The sequence below is a fragment of the Ischnura elegans genome (assembly GCF_921293095.1).
Source record: "Ischnura elegans chromosome 13 unlocalized genomic scaffold, ioIscEleg1.1 SUPER_13_unloc_1, whole genome shotgun sequence".
NCBI lineage: Eukaryota > Metazoa > Arthropoda > Insecta > Odonata > Coenagrionidae > Ischnura > Ischnura elegans.
The window spans coordinates 10032733-10050182 of NW_025791657.1; the positions used below are offsets into that span (position 1 = coordinate 10032733).

Below are 17450 nucleotides of genomic sequence, written 5' to 3' on the forward strand. Positions count from 1 at the left end.
CAGACTTAAAACTAGATAGCAAACAGGCATTATTTTTGCAGAAATCAATACCTATTGATTACCCTTGGGTGTATAGTGCGTTGACTGTTGTCTGTTTGTTCCCTGTGCAGTGAAACATACCACCAACTGGCCCCTGTCAGTTGATTGCCTGTTGTCTGTTTCTTCCTTGTTTGGTGAAGTGCACAACCAACCTTCCCCTGCCTGTTGAGAGCCTGTTCACTATTGTTTGTTCGTTCCGAGATGAGAGCAGCCCATTTTTTTAGCATTCATTTTTGTTTTAAACAACGGATGAAGTTGAAATATTTAAGAAGTTTAAATTTACAGTGTAGAAAAATGAATTGCAAAAAAAACGATTCAACTAATAAAAAATTAAAAATTTTGAGGCAGGGTCATGACTTACCGTGTTACCCCCCTAAATCCACCTCTGGTTGGGAGATGTAGACGACAAACCAGTCCCTAAGTCCCTTAGTTGAGAGGCTGTTCAATGTTTTCTGTTCGTTCCCTGTGTGGTGAAACATAAAACCAAACCGGTCCCTGCCTTTTAAGAGTCTGTGCCATATTGTTCCCGAAATGCCTGTTGCCTGCCTGTTAAGGAACAAGCTGCAAACAGAGTACAAACTGTCAACACTTTGCGTGCCATGGACGTAATATTACGTCTTGTTAATCTTTCTGAAGATTGCCATGGACGTAATATTACATCTTTCTATATATTTGTTTTGTACGGGTGAAGCCATAATATTTCGCATGTGGTACTTTTCCACTATACTGCTTAGTGGTTCAGTTATTTAAAAAATGAAATCCTTGATGGAAAAAGAGTTCTTTTAATGCCTTGAGGACGAAAAGTCCTCTGCAGCTACCGGCATCCTTATCTTAGGCCACTTGGTGTGAAAATTCTTTTGCGGAAAGAACCGGATGTTGAGGATGCAGTGACCCTTTTTGTCATCCAGGAATTTTAATGATTTGCTTGGAACAATGCTTTTTTATGATTTCCATGCTTTAAATAGTTCAAATTGAGTGTAATAAAAAATTGTTATGCATGTTTTGGTGGTACATCATATGTTGCAACTGTTTTTATATTTCAAAAACAGCAGGTTTTCATTGTTAAATTATATTTTTAAAAATTAGCAATAAATGTTATTCAGCTCATTCATAAATAAGAGAAAAGTCTCATTTTTACTGAAATGCACATCGATATAAATATTTTTTTGATGCTTATGTTTTAAAAATGTACGAAGTTAGTAAAAAAGGCTGGATTTTTCAGTAGGGCTTTAAAATTAGCAGCCTGCACTCAAAGTGTTAAAGACTGTTGTTGCCTGGTCGCTGTCTCTTTAAAGCCTGTTGGATATTTACTGAACAGAGTACCAACAGCCTATGAACAATCTCGGGCCACACGCAAGTGGGAGCGTTGATTAATCCTTTGGGTGCCAACCTATCTCCTGGGTACTACACTGATGCCTCGTTCACATTACGATCGTTTGAGCCATCGTCCCGATGATAGCTGACTGAACTAGCCGTGTGAATGCATGTCCCGACAATAGTTCACATAGTTCCGAACATTGCCATTTTACAATGGTTAGGCCCTGGGAGACCGGAAGAGACAAGAGAAAGACAAAAAGCTCTTGTAGCTATATTTTTTTCATGGATTTGTCCTAGGAAGGACGAATATGGGTGGAAAGAAATTATTCAGTAAATACACGTCTTGTCCATGCATACCTCAACAGCTTTGCTAACCGTCAATTTCCCGTTCATTTTAGATGTCAGCACTAGTGGGCAGCACAGGTTTCGACCATCGTTGTGTGAATGCATGATAGTTCCAACGATGGCTGGAACTATCGTAATGTGAATGAGGTATCAAAGTGCGAAGGCATTGTTGCTGATTTTGCAGTTGGTTAGGAAAAAAAATGATGTCTCAAAAACAACTGGAGGTATATATTTAAAAAATCTAGGAAATATTTATTATATGTGGTTTCACCTTTATAATGTAGTATTTGATGATTTTTTGGTAATATGAGTTAATTTTTATAATTAAAAAAATTCGCAGGAGTGCCATGGCGCTCGTGACACTTTTAGCAAGATATAGGAGGAGCGCAATAGTGCACCCCGGCACTCCAAGGGTTAAATAAAATCAATGATCCTAATCAAAGACACCATTGTTGAACAAAGAGAATTTAGTGGTTTTGAGGTAAGAAATACAACTACGTAGAAAAATGTTACTGTGCAAGCAAAATGAGTCAAAGAAAAATAATTTTTTTTTCATTCGTTTAACTGTGAAAATTATAACCCTCGATAAGGAAATTTAAGAGGGAAATTGAGAAGCCTCTGCATGACCTTCATATTTTTTATAATTGCTGTTGAATATGCCATGAAAGAGCCCACTTGAAGGCCTTTCAGGGCTCCAGGGCGATTTTCATGTAGCCTTAACATGAACCCCAGGCACCAAGTAACTTCTGCCGAATTTTGTTTAAGTTGGTCCTATAGATTTTGTGTGATCGAGTAACTCATGTCTACCACTCAAAATTTATGTATGTAAAAGTGTGGATGAGATATTAAAAATCCTGTTTCATCAATGGTTGGAACTTTCACTTTTGTGGTGGTTTTGATGGAGTTAAAGTGGTTCACTGTTACTTTCTCTGTTAAGTATGGAAGGATAGAAGGCAGCTGATGACAGGTTTGGGTCTCCTGCTGAGACAAAGGACTGAATTGTGGGCCGTGAAGTAACTCTAATTGCATCTGCATTCAAGATGCAATTGAAGGCACTTCGCTGTGCATACTGAGTTCTAATGACTAATACATGCATTCTCATGCCAGACTGCTAACTATCCAAAGCCTATATACTGTATATGTCTGAATATAGTCCCCCCTTTTTTCCAAAAATGCCTGGGGTAAAAGTAAAGGGGGGACTATATTCAAACGCATTTTTTTTTAACTTTTCCCAAAACTGAAGCCCCAAATTAGGTGGGGGGGACTATATTTAGAGGGGGACTATATTCGGAGAAATATGGTATTGGTATGTTAATCGCTCTTCTACAGTAAAAACAGAGGAGAATGACCTTCAGTTGTGAAAGTGTAAATATGTATTCCTATGGGTAGTCACTCTACAAATATTATATGACCCTCAGTTGGGCAACTAAACCAGAGCCTAGACATGCTTATCTATTTTTATGTTAGTAACTCTAAGCTTTACGAAACCACTTACCTTCTGGTAGAGAAATCACACACCAAATGGAGTAGGCCTATAGTGATCAGTGTCTATTCTATTAAAAAGCTGAAAGTCTTCATAATGGACTCAATATTAACTTCCATATTTCATTTGTGATATAGGAAGACGTTGTGAACAAAATTAACTCATTCCACATAATTTTCTAAAATACCCCTATGAAAATATTTTTTACTGATGGTACTCTGCATTATATTATTGCCGAAGCAAATCCAGTGAAAGATTTAGAAATTTAGTTTTTCTGTTCATTTACAGTGACAATAGTTATCCTCTATCTCTTTTTTAAGTGTAAGCTGGTAATTTGAAAAGAAGGGAATTAAGATTCTTGGCATGACTTCCATGTTCTCAAAGGGCATCATGAAATTTCAAGGTCTTCTTATGGCCCTAAAGATGTTTTAATAAAGCCATAATATGGACTCAGTCTACCAAGAATGGTCTTGCCCAGTTTTGTTTTCTGGCTTTGTAGTTTGGCATGATCGACTAACAGACATATGGATACCTTTCAATTTTTACTTAATGGCGTAGGTAATATTTCAAAAATTCCGCTTCATCAGAGTTAACAACATCCCTAATTTGTTGATTTTAAAGGAGGTTTTAAGTTTAAGAGACACCAATGAGTAAATTTATTATTTAGTGATTATGTCCTTTCAAACGCAACTTCTCTGAAAATTATTATTGCAGAAGCAAATTCAGCAAAACAATAAAAAATTTTTTGTTCATTCAGCAGTGAAGATTCTTACTCTCAATCTCTATTTTAAGCCCAAGCTTGCAACTTGAAAATAGGGGAATTACGATACTTTGCATGACCTTGATATCAATTCCAGGATTAACATGAATTTGCTGTGAATGGGACGATATGAAGGCCTTCTCATGGCCCCAAGGATGTTGTAATAGAGCCATTATATGAAATGAGTCTACCAAGAATCTTCTTGCCCAATTTTGTTGCTTACGACCATGTAGTTTATGAGTAGAGATGTGTGAAAATGGCAAATGCGATATAGATGCGATGACAAGACGTCTGTGGTAGTTCTATGCAAATGTGCCTTTTTGATGGCAAAATTCGTACAGTTTGTGCCAAGCGCAGTTTAAATGCTCTACCGACACTCACCGCTTAAAGCATGTGAGCGACTGGCCAGCTGCTAGTTGGCTGGGACTCAACATGGCCGCAAACTACAAGTGGGCGCGGGCAAGCTACACCTCCGCCTCTATTTGTCTTATTCCTTAATTTATTATTGTTCTACCACATAATTACTTAAAATATTCTGTATTTTGTCATATAACTGTGTTTCCCTACACTTTATTGTCATCTACCTCATTAGGAAAATAAAAAAATAGACGCTACAAAATGCGATAAACTGTTATTGAAAGTGCGATGAAATAAAAGTGAAAGTGGGATTTTCACGTATCTCTATTTATGAGTGATTTTTTTACAGGCACCTTTCAATTTTTATGTAATGGCATTGATGAGATTTCAAAAATCCTGTTTCATCAAGATAAAAAGCATTTCTGATTTGTTGATTTTGAAGGAGGTGAGTTGTTTATAAGTGTAATTCTCTCAGCAGAGTATTGAACAAGTGAAGGAAGCTGATAAAAATTTGGGGTCTTCTGCTGAAGCGAAGGACTGCATTCGAGATGCGATTGCAGGCTCTTCACAGATGGCATGCTCAGTCCAACCAACTGAAATATTCATTCCGGTGCCAGACTTCCATCTTCCCACTGCCAATATGTCGGTAAGTGTTATCATCATCCAGGGCTGTGGCAGATCCAGGATAGCGTCAAGGTGGAGGCTAAGTGGGGTTAAAATACCAACTGTAGTGGGGGTTGGAAAAAATTACCATTCTATCTAGTGTAAATTGGGTACCCAAGGATAGCCCAACCCCCCATAGATCTGCCACTGATCCAGGGTAAAACCTGTGTTGAAAGATTCATTCTATAATTTTTGTTGTACTAATAATTAATTTGTATGATGAAAATGGGTTTGACTGGCGTAAGTATTGGCATTTCTTTGTGGAGACTTCTTTAGTATTTTCACCTTCACTTGTATGACAGAAGGCAAAAAGTCTAATCACGCTTATCCATTTACTCATAAGTCAATCTTTGCTGTACAACACTGCTAATGTTATGAATGAAATGCTGCTTATCCTATGCAGTAGGCCAATGGTGAACTCTCTCAATTCTGCTTACAAGCCAGTAGTCTTTGCTGTAACACGGTTTGGTATCAAGATTGTTCTCTATTTGTTTAACCCTCTTAGTGCGGCGCGCCGATATATTGGCTTTTACCACTCGGCTGAAAAGTGCGGCACGCTGAAATATAGGCTTTTACGTTATTGTTGTTAAATTTGAGGACATTGAAGTAAAGAAACATATATCAGCAAATATATAAAAATGTGTGATTATTGTCCAATTTAATCTCATTAAATTAAAAAAGAACCGCTTAAAGATATCTAAAAAATTAACTGTATAATGTTTATTTTTCCTAGTCGCTACATTTTATTAAAATACCCTCCACATTTTTTGACTGTACCCCGGGAAGAAGGATAGCTTTGAAAGGGTTAAGCAACCTTCTCTCTTGACTTCAGTTTAGTAACTTGCCTTATTACATGAATTGGAAAATCAAAGAAGAACACAGTTACCTATATAAACTTGAGGTAGTTAGCTCTACACTTAATATAACTTGGATTCTCTTCCGCTGTGCAATATCAACTCAATTGATGTGCATGACTTTGAAATAGTCTGAGAAAAGTCATCATATGGTGCATCAGGGTGGTCTTTATTGTTCGAATTTCTTTCGGGACACCCCCTCATTTTATGCCAAATGGTGTAAAAACATACCCTGTGACATGTTATTGCGATTGAATAATGGGAAAGGTTATATCGACGAATATTAAAGTTTATCTAAAGAATTTTATGGTTTTACGATGAGTGAGAATGATCGACAGATGTTGAGTGTATGCTACCCTCGTGCCACCAAAAATGTCTGCCTAGGATGGGACGCGCTTACTTTTGGGGACGTATCTCGGGAACCACTGGTCACATTTAAAAAATATTTTAGGAGAATCATGCCAAATGTCCACTGTGTCGTTAGTTACCATAGACAATCAGTTGAAAAATACCTGCGCCTTCTTAATACCATTCATATCCGAAAAACAGCCGAAAATACCAAAATATCTCAACTTTGAGTGTGATGCGGCATGTTTTCCCATTATCCAATTGCAACAACATTTTACAGGGTATGTTTTTACACCATTTGGCATAAAATGAGGGGGTGTCCCGAGAGAAATTCGAAAAATAATGGCGCATATATTTTATTATTATTATTATTATTATTATTATTATTATTTGGCTTTTATCGAGTGACACCAGCATTACCCAGCATTTTCTTCTAGTTTCAGGTAAAAGAGGAGAACAAAGACCCCCTCAGAGAAGAAGATAATGAGGTGATGCATGGAACACTTTCAGATGGAATTGCATGTGATACCATAGACCCCTTGGGAACCAACGACTTAGTGAGTGAACACTCTTTCCTTGTTTACCTCACTTTTGTTGTGATGTAAATCCATTCCTCTGTGGAACGTCCCCAGTCTCACTTCTTAGAAACAAGCCACCTTTTACCTGACTTGATAAAAATTTAGTCCATTTCATCTAAGTTAGTCGCAAAAATCTCATGCATTGAGGCATTTGGCTGGTATTAGCAGACTCAGGTAAAAGAGAATAGGTACAGTAGATTCCGGTTAATTGGGACGTATCGAGAGTTGTGCACTTTGCCCCAATTAAGCGGCTGCCCCAATTAGCCAAACTCTCTTATGTATGGGCATAAAAACTTTTAAATTGTAGAAAAAAGACTAAAGAATGGTTGTAATGCAACAAAAGTTTCTTAAATTATTAAATTGATTGATAAACCAGTGAGTTTTGTTAATTTATTATCATTTTTAAGAATTATAACGTTTGTTAAAAATATTTTTCACAGCCTCGGGCGACGCTGAATGAATGTCTTTTACTAAGTCCTATCCTCTTGGGGATAGTATAACAACAAGAGCTTTCAAAATAGGGCAAGAATAAGACCATTTGTGAAAAATAAGAGTAAATCAAAGGAGGAAAATATAAAGAAATAGTATTTTGGAAAAATAATATTAATTTTGTCGTGAGTATAGAGTCTATGTCACTGACTCATGGCCCAATGAAGTTGCATGCTGTACCAAATAAGCGGAGAATACTCTGGGATATTCCTCTAATGGGTTCTGTTCTTCAAGATCTGCCCCAATTTAGTGGCTGCCCCAAGTAACCGGTGGACCCATTTGACGGAATATAATGTATTATTTTCATCATTATTCTTGGATTTAATCGAGTAATACCCAGAATTCTCTTCTAGTTTCATGTAAAAGAGGAGAACATGGACCCCCTAAGAGAAGAAAATAATGAAGTGCTGCATGGAACAGCTCCGGATGGAATTGCAAGTGTTGCCGTAGACCCATTGGCAAATGATGATTTGGTGAGTGAATGCTCTTTCCTTATTTTGCTCAGTTTTTTGTGACCTAAATTCATTCCTCTGTTGAACATTGCCAGAACCACTCAATAGAAACAAACAACCCTTTCCCTCACTTGACAAAAAGTGAAAAAATACAGAGGAGCTGTGTTGAGAATGAACGAATCATTCAAAATGAACCACTTATTGTAATTAGCAAAATGGGTGCATTCTATCTCACTAGGTGCTCACATTTGCTCTCTGAGTGAGTGAGTGGTCTGACTTCATGGTACAGTTGGCCTTTTATTGAGAGTTGAGTCACCCTGCTCACTTCGGATCAGCACGGAGCAGAAGGGAGGGAAACAAGTGAGAGTCATGATGCCCACACTTGCATCCGGTACGCTCTCACTGAGTGGTCATGAGTTCATGATAAATGAGCAAGGTGCAGCTGAATACACCTGATGATTTGAATCATGATCCCCTCATTTAATAGGCAATATGAACAATCATTCATCATGAGTGATTTATCCTAATCATGTTCAGTTTGTTGTATTTGGTTGCATTGCCAGAGAATTGGATTTTTTGGACCCTGGCTGAGTTTACCAAAAATAACTTCTTCTTATTGAGGGATTTAACTTAACCAAAGTCAAACTGTAGCTGATATGGATTTTGTGATAACTGTGAACAGATAATTATTAGGAAGACTGGGGGTTTGTCTTCAACCATCTTTATATGGGGTGTTGGAATGTTGACTACAGGCATCCCCCGAGTTACGTATGCCTCGACTTATGTAAATCCGTACTTACGTAAGTGATAACCCTATTTCAAGTGACTACGTTAATTTTCGAATGCGAGCACGTTAACGTAGATATTCGCTAGCTTACCCAATGGCAGAAAAAATATCAAATTGTTATCCAGTTTTTTAGTGCTAAACAAAACAAAGTCGCTCATTTTTATCATTCCTCGAATGAATTTTCATTAATTTCCATAGAAAAATCGCTTGTTAATCCCAAGTCACCAATCAACGTGAAAATTTGCAGTTCTAGCGATGGAAGGTGTTGCACTCACTCCAGTACGATACAGCTTGTTACACAGATACACACCCGAACTCCGACTTTCAACTATTTAAAAATTGTATCATTAAGTTTGGACATTTCCATCTGAGGAGTTAAAAGAAAATGGAGTACGAGCAGAAATCTTTATTGTGGAAAAGAATTGGTTAGTACCCATGTAAAGGCAATGAAATTTCGAGTGTTGGCAATGAACGCTGCGAAAAAGTGCAGAAAAAGTTGACACACGATATTAATGGCGTACTTGGTTACTTGTCTCTGGTGACTGGGTTACCGTGTTTTTTATTTTTCGAAGATTTTATTAAGCTGCATTTTCTCATTCTATTATATTGTGTGCCAATGTAAATGAATACTGCGTTATTGAAAGCTTTTATGCACTATTTCATTGCAAGTTAATGACGGGAGTTGGCTGAATAAAAGCTCACTTTTAATTAGCTTCGTGCATTGGAAATACTCTCTGAGGTTTCCTGCAGAGTAAATATTCAAATGATGATATTTTGACATCATTTTATTGAGATATGTGAGAAAGAAAGTATGTTTGCGTGTGTGAAAATTTGAGTGTATGTGCGTGTGAATGTACCTAAGAATGTAGTGATTTACTGGTATTTTTGTGTGTTATTAGCTCGTAATCCTTGACATCCCTGCTACGTGTATTAACTGTGACAGTGAAATGACCAGATTCATCAATCAACGTAATATATTAAAGGCAGAAGGTATAATGATTAAAGGTAAGTAGACAATGTAGACTATACGCCCTTAGGTTGCAGTATAACATAATGAATCAATTTAAGTACAGTAGACTCTCGTTAATACGAACAACGTTATTACGAAGTTCTCGTTTTTACGAAGCAAATCGTTGGTCCCGAGCAAAAGGCCTATCCAAGCTATCGGAAAAGGAAACGTTATTACGAAATTTTCGTATTTACGAAATTACGAACCAAAGTCCCGGTCATGGCGGTTACAAAATGAACTTTATTACGAAGTTCCACGCATAAGCTATGGCATTTAGATGGACATTCACTACGCTAAGTTTTAATAATCACGCCACGTTTAAGTTGCCCGCGTGTACTGTGACCAAGAGCGTCATTTATGGTTATTTCTTCACCATTCACGCAACGTCATATAACAAGCTTCATTCCTGGGGAATCATGGTGACAGACTCATTACAGCTGGTTAACTTGATGCACAGTTAGTTCTCTTCCTACGCACATTCGATTTACCAACATTCAGCATTCAAAAATTTCAATTTTCGAATTTGGCGTCTTTTGCTTTAGCCGTTGCTATGCCGTGCGGTGTAGAGAAAATCGTACTCTGGGCATAATCTGAACAACATATCATTCATTCCGGTGTGAAGTTAGGAACTGTTCATCGTTTTGCCCGTTCTTTGCCGCGGAGAGCGATTTTTTTCGGCTCTGGCTGCGTTGCACGGCTATCTAGATCAATTCGTCACATTCGTGAGTTAGCGCACGATTGTTGTGAAGTGTTGCATTCTGCAGGATGACCGTAATTCTCGATGCCTTGCATATAGTACGACTTGTCCCATGACGACACAATAGGAGGTGCGGATAACCCTTCGCCAGCGCGGTTTGCAGCCAATTGCTGCCCCACAAGCGCACCTCACACCATCGCCTAGTCATACAACGTTGTCAGATGCATACAGAGCTGCGAAAAAAGCCTGATCCACTAAAACATGCCCTTTCTTCGAAACCCTAAAACAAGTGATTCTTTCACTGGTTCCTTCACGCTCTTCGTCCTTTCCGTCTCCTCTCTTCATGAAGGCCTTTATAGGCGTTTCACTTTCTCACCTGGCAACGCTGCCCCGACCTAGACTATTCTCCCTGTCGTCGGACAGCTCTCGGCGGCTGGACCGTAGGTTTATCAACTGAGGAACAAGGTATTGGAACGCATCTAGTTCGTAAATCGGACTTACTGTACTCGGGAGGATATCAACCCTCGATTACGTCATGCCTCATGCCGAAACTGGAACGAATTTTCCTGATTATGTATATATTTCGGCGTAATTTAATCGCATATATCACATTCGGTTTTTCGACGATTCCTAAAAGAAATGTTCGTACGAAATTCGTTATTACGAACCTCTGAATGTTCGGTCCCGTGAAATTCGTAATAACGAGGGTCTACTATATTCAGTTTAGTAATGTAGAGTTGAGATACCGTTGAATACACGCGATCGGACTATTCGGGGAATAATGTTACGCATTTTGATTGGTAATGATCGAGATGCAGCACTCGGACTATATTAATGTTTATTGATTTTGTATCTAATAACTTAAGAATAGGTGGAAGAGTTCACAAGAGAACATGAATATGGCAGTGAATTGAATGAAACTTCACCGAGAATTTACCACGCATTTCTCCGCTTAGAATTCCCACCCGATCCCCTCCCCACCGATTGAAATCTCTGAAACAATAATGCAGAATGTTCAACTTACGTAAATTTCGACTTATGCAGAGTCTACCAGAACGCATCTCTTACGTATCTCGGGGGATGCCTGTGTACAGGTTGATTGCCAAAACGAATCAATTAATATTTCTTTGGAAGTATTTTAACTTAGTTGGGCGAACATTTGACTTCGATTTAAATAGAACGCCCCGGTTTACTTGAATGGATGAACCCAACATTTTGTGCTCTGCACGAGCATGTTCACAATAATTCTTGTTCTTTAACTATCCTCATCGTCTGTCCAATATATCAAAGAATATGGCTCATTTCACTACTTTCCCGCTTGGCAAATTTGATCAGAAAAAAAACACTTTTATCAGCCCACCCTACTGTCCATTGCCCTTCTCCCTGTCCTTCTGTGCTTAGAATATTTTTTTATTAGGCCTAAGCATCTCGTGATGTGGCCAATTTAGTTGTCTTCCTTTTAGAGGTTTTAGAAGGGCTGTTTATTCTTCCACTCTCCTTTTCAATTTCTCATTACTTTCTCAGTCCATGTGATTTATCACCATCATAATTGTGAACTTGTTAGAGATTAGCATAGCTTTGTTTTGTAAAATTATTATATTTTTGCTATTGAGTATATTAGAGAGTATATTCCCTAGCAAGGAATGTCATCAAAAATTTTTGGGAGGATATGCCTTCAGTAGCATTTACAATATTTTTTGGATCAAATAACATTTTAGTTAATTTAGTAATTGCTATTTTGTATCTGCGTGGAAAACACACAAAAACAACCTTCTACATCAAGTTCTTTAGAAATTACTAAGTATGTATATCCATGTTACAAAGATATGAATTAACACAGAAATGGCTTGCATTTTCATGGGCTCGTAAGTTTGAGTGGAAGAGGAACATTCATGGATATAATTAACTGTATGAAATAATAAATAATGGGAAAGATTTTTAAATACTTTAGGAGGTGAACTTCAGGCAAGGTGAGACAAAAAGCTTATGAGTACATTCTTTTGTCCATCTTCAGTGGTCTCATGTAAAAGAAGAGGGTTTATCATCAGGGGCGCCGACTTATAAAAAATATTGGGGGGGCCCAAACCGCGGAAATTTTGTCACCTAGGGAAATTTTCTAAATTTTAGATCAAAAATAGTGAGTTTTTTTTAAGCCTTTTAGAGGGGTTTTATGATCAACATTAGAACCCCGAAAACTCGACTCTCTATAACTTGACACTTTGGGAAACTCTACAAGCCTAACACATTTTTTGGCTTTGAAAAAAGAAACAAAACATCAACAGCACGGTATTTTGGTAAAAAGCTAATTTCATTTACAGTTATAAATACGCTCATAGACTACTACAGAGCAGTGAATATATAGTTCTGAAAAAAACTAAAATTATATTTAAATAAAATATCATAAAAAGAATAAAACATAAAATATTGCTGTTGCTCAGCAATAGCACTTTGATTAATAAGTGATGTAGGTAATTTAAGTTAACTTTGAAGAAGACTCTACGGCTCATTTAATTAAAACAATATTTCAACGTTAATCCTTTAATACAGTTGGCAACTTTTATAAAGTACGCCTAATACTTTCAGTCAACAAGTTGGTAAATAGCGGGTTTTAATTGGGTCTTACACATTAAAAAAACCGAAGTACTTGAAAATAAATAATACAGTGCTATAGTACGAAACAAGATATAATCATAATATATAAATACAGTACTGATCACTAACATTTTGAAACAAAAAATGTAACATTCTGTATGTATATATCTGTTTTATAAAGATTTTTAATATTTCTATAAATACCATCATTAGTGCAAGAGTGTCTTTAGAAAGGTGCAAATGTCGACCGTCTGACCGGATTACTGTATATGAAGTCGTTGATGACTGGTCGGATATCCAATTCATCCAAAACATCACGGTGGGCATGGAGAACAGCCAAGTTGTTCAATCGCTTCTGTCCCATTGTTGATCGAAGATATGATTTCAGACGTCCACATCTACATAATATCCTGCGAGCCACCTCTAGGGTGTTTGGCAGGGGGTGATCAATCACCAGCATGCAGCATGCATTTCGACTCCCACATGCCCACCACACCGTCCAAAAGACGTCCCGCATAATTACAAACTATACTACTATATGCTGTTAGAAATAGAATATCGAATAGAAATTCAGAAACATGCATGAAGTTTTACATAGGTTAGTAGGCTACACTACAAGTCATGCAATCTATTTACGAGTTCTATTGCTGCCGTTATAATCTCTTATTGATCGTGGAAAAAATAACATTCGCAATCTGTCTGTTCTACAATCTATCTCTCTTATTTTATTTATATAGGGCGTCTAAGGGCGCTAAATGACCGTTCTGCTGTCGCTGTCGTTATTGGAACTACTTGGAGAAACTTAATGCACTTCACTACTTCGCATAACATTTCTCCAACTGCAGGCTCTTATGTAATGTACTTTCTTACATCACGCATGTTTTTAAGACCAGTTGTTTTTTATTAGCGATATGGGCTAACATATGCAAGTGTAAGCGCAATCTTTCAATGTCGAGGTCATTTTTGAAAAACTCAGTTGAGTTTACATTGTTTCCCCTATGTTCACTAAAAGCAAACACTCTTGTTCAACTGCAATAACCTGCGTGAGTCCAGTGGATGAAAACAGCTCAGTAGTGCAAGATTGCACCGTTTCACAAACTTCAATGTAGATAGCTTTGTAGTATTCCTTTGGGGTTTTGAATGTGTGCGGTGAGCTGGCTTTGTCGTTTTCATATTTCTTTGTCATAAGTCGATTCCGAGGAAGCGGAGGATCATTAACTTGTGAGGGTTTCTCTTTTAAACACTATTCCCAAAAGTGTTAAAAACTACCACGCCTTCCATTCCATCAAGCCCTCATATATTTTTCCGAGATCAGCAACACTTAGATGAGGGCATTGAATTTTTTCATTGACATCCTCTACTGGGTTCATTACATGGCAATAAAGACGTAAAAATAAATGAGTCTTAAATTGTAACATTGACTCAAGGTAGCCTGCACATTTGTAACCAGCCTCTGTTTTGTCCTCTGCACTAAATGTTTAAAAAAACACCAAAAGTTCTTCAAAGTTTTTCACTATTCTCAAAATACTGGAAGCTCGCATTGTCCATCGAGTTGGGCAAAGAGGTCGTAGACCAAGTTGATCGTTGGCGCTCTCACAGCGTATGCTTCTGAAAAGTCCCATCCTTTTGGTGGATTCCCTTACGGTGTTTATTATGTCCTTGGCAAAAGCCATAATATCCCTCTTACACGTAAGAGCGCGGAGACTGTCTACAACTGCCAAGTTTAAACTGTGAGCAGTGCAGTGCACATAACGTGCTTTTGGTTGTACATCCAAAACTAACTTTTGTAGTCCTTTGAACCTACCTCTCATATTAGAGGCACCATCATAGCACTGTCCTCTCAAGTTATCCATTGACTCAAGACGAGCCAGAACGTCTTTTATTATATTAAATAGTCTGTGATTCAGAGTTGGGGATCTCGTATAAGCCAATAAAGTCTTCGTTGATGATTAAAGAATCATCGACAGTACGAATACAAAATGTACTTGTTCGTGAATCGAAGATACACTTGCTTCGTCAACTATAATAGAATAATGTTCAGTCTTCTTGATTGAAGCCAATACCTTTCTCAACAGGGTCTTTCCTAGTAGATCGATGATCTCGTTTTGAATATCGTGGGATGTTCACTTGTACCCGAACGCCCTAACCAATATTTTAACTCAGGTACGTCATTCTTTCGGAGTTCCAACAATTGAAAACAATGTGAGTTTACATCTTCTTGCCCTCTGATTGCTAGTCCTTGTCGGCATAGAAATTGCACGGTAGTAAAAATTGTCTCATGATCTAAACGGTCTTTTGTCATATCACTATCTAACTGTTCGTTCAGTTGGGAGACCACACTTCGGTTAGTGATAGAATTTAGTCTCAGAACACCTTTTTTATGCGTAAACGTATTTTCATGAAGACGGAATTTTTCCAAGGCCTTTTTCCAGTTAGATTAGCCTAGGGAAAGAAATGCATCTTCTTTTTTTGAAGAAAATTGTAATACATTTTTAGCATCTGCCTCTTTGCAGGTTTTGCAATTAACTTTTTAGGTAGATGCTTCATCTTCTAACCATGCATATTTGGTCAACCAAGACTTCTGAAATGATCTTCCCTTGCCGGATTGTCCACGTATCGGCTGTGAACACTTCTCGCCTGAAGACAATGAAGCAATTGACGACTCAATGATTGCCGGAGGTTGACTTGCAGTACCATCAACTTCCAAGCGCGCCTTTTTGGTAACAAATTTATCCATTGCTAACTTAATTCACAATACACTAAGAGACTAAAGTAAACAAATAACATATAGTCACATAAAAGAGTCTCCTAAATACTAAAGTCGAAATGCTAAACACGTCTGCACTGAAAGGAAATATCCACACTGAATGACTGCGCCAGCATGGTGAACTCCATATTGCCGCGGTGTCGTAATGTCTTGAAGTGTCAACGCGCCGCGATGCGGAGGCGCGCAGTGCTTCAGGTGCTTCTGCTTTCTGATTAAGTCCTTTTGCAGTCGCCGCGGCCGCAGCGCTGGCCCACAGGCCTGCAAATTGGTCATTATTACCATTATTTCTGCTGATCTTGATCATTAAAAGTCATTATAATTCTAAAAAGTCTCTAAAATTCAATTCTATACCGTATTTACTTACAAGTAGGATGAGGATTTTTGTCGCTTTTACTCGCATAAATCGGCGTTGTTATATGAGCGCAAGAGAAGGATTCGCGGCAGACGACTCCAAGCTGCGTATGCTTCGGAAGCGAACGTGTAGATGAGCCCGATGTGTCGGCAAATTCATCTGATACCCAGGCGCAAATCGACAATTTCTGACTAGCATCTTTGTTGCACCTTCCACAACAATGTAGTGAGGTGGATTGACCAATCCATCAACAAATGTCTCCTGGATATATCCTGTTTTGGTTGACCATGAAGGTAATGTAGCCAGGCAGTCAGGCGACAGATGAGTAGCATTATGGTAGGGGTGAGATTACTAAATGTACGAATGTAGCGAGCGAATGCTTCACCTCCACAACTAAGTTTTATTGAAGAACAATACAATGTTACAATACGGACAAGATCTTACGTAATATTGTTCCAGTCCCTCGTTACGTAAGACCATGGAAGACAATCCTAACCCCCACTCTCCCACAAAACGCCATCCATAGTACTTAGTAGGAGCAAGGAGGTCCAATTTCTTTTTTTCTCTAAAATCCTATATTGTTCTTTTTTCAAAGCCGTCTTATGCGTGAGTAACTGCGGTAACACAAAGGGTCCAAAACGCCACAAACCTCCCATTATTATTTGGCTGGTTTCAGTAGGGTTTATGTTGTATTTGGTCAATTTGTGATCATTATTGGCGCAAAAATAAGTCATTCTTCCATTTAAATCAACCGGGAGGCAGCTTACATCCCTCTTGGCCCGTCAGTTTGTACCCGAAGGTTCACGCACCGGGAAAAATTCAAAGTGTGTCGCAGCCCTGAAACACTATAATGATTCACACCACTTTTTTCAGTTAACCTGTTTAATGCCGCGATAATTATTGTTTTATATCATTACTGAATGTATTTTAGAAGGTAACTATCGTCAAACAAGGAAAATAAAAAATACCAACATATTTTTGTGATTTTACAAAGCACAATATCACTTAATTAATTTCTTGAATTATTGGGGGGGCTCCGCCCCCCCAAACGAATTATTGAGGGGGCTAGAGCCCCCTCAGGCCCCATGGAGTCGGCGCCTATGTTTATCATTATTTTTAAAGAGGTTATTGTTATTCTTTTTCCTTTACTGACAAGGAGAGACCATTAACCATGCTCTGCCTTTTTCAATGCTGTATTTTTTATTGCCTTAAGAATGGTGAACATATATCTGAACTAGTAGTGGTTCCCTTGAATGGGCCTTAGTTTGGTTGTAATTAAATTTATTAGTTTGCATGCAGTACTTTTAACAAGCCTTATACAATTCCAAGACATCGCTTCAATTGCAGGTAGGCTTGTTGGTATACTGGATAGCGTCGTCGACTCCCACCTTGAGGGACAGGGTTCGAGGCTTCACCGCAGCAGTACATTTTGTAATCTTCATCTTGATCATGAGGCAGCTAATATTTCATTAATTGAAATTGCAGCAAGCATAGGCAAAAGAAATTTTTTTATCCATTTTAGCATTTAGGTATTTAGGCAGTGTGATTTCAAACGTGGAGA

At 38.1% G+C, this 17450-nt stretch overlaps 1 protein-coding gene across 3 annotated transcripts in view; it reads left to right on the forward strand.

Moving 5' to 3' along the window:
* The window catches only part of LOC124172443 (zinc finger protein 813-like), a 41472-nt gene that overhangs the window by 7808 nt on the left and 16214 nt on the right, over positions 1-17450 (forward strand). For 2 of the 3 annotated variants that reach the window (XM_046551880.1, XM_046551882.1), the window contains exons 3-5: positions 4777-4947; positions 6604-6723; positions 7587-7706. In XM_046551880.1, coding sequence (XP_046407836.1) covers positions 4777-4947; positions 6604-6723; positions 7587-7706 — 411 coding nt within the window. The remainder of the gene's footprint in view (positions 1-4776; positions 4948-6603; positions 6724-7586; positions 7707-17450) is intronic. The other variant, XM_046551881.1, reaches the window with a different exon arrangement.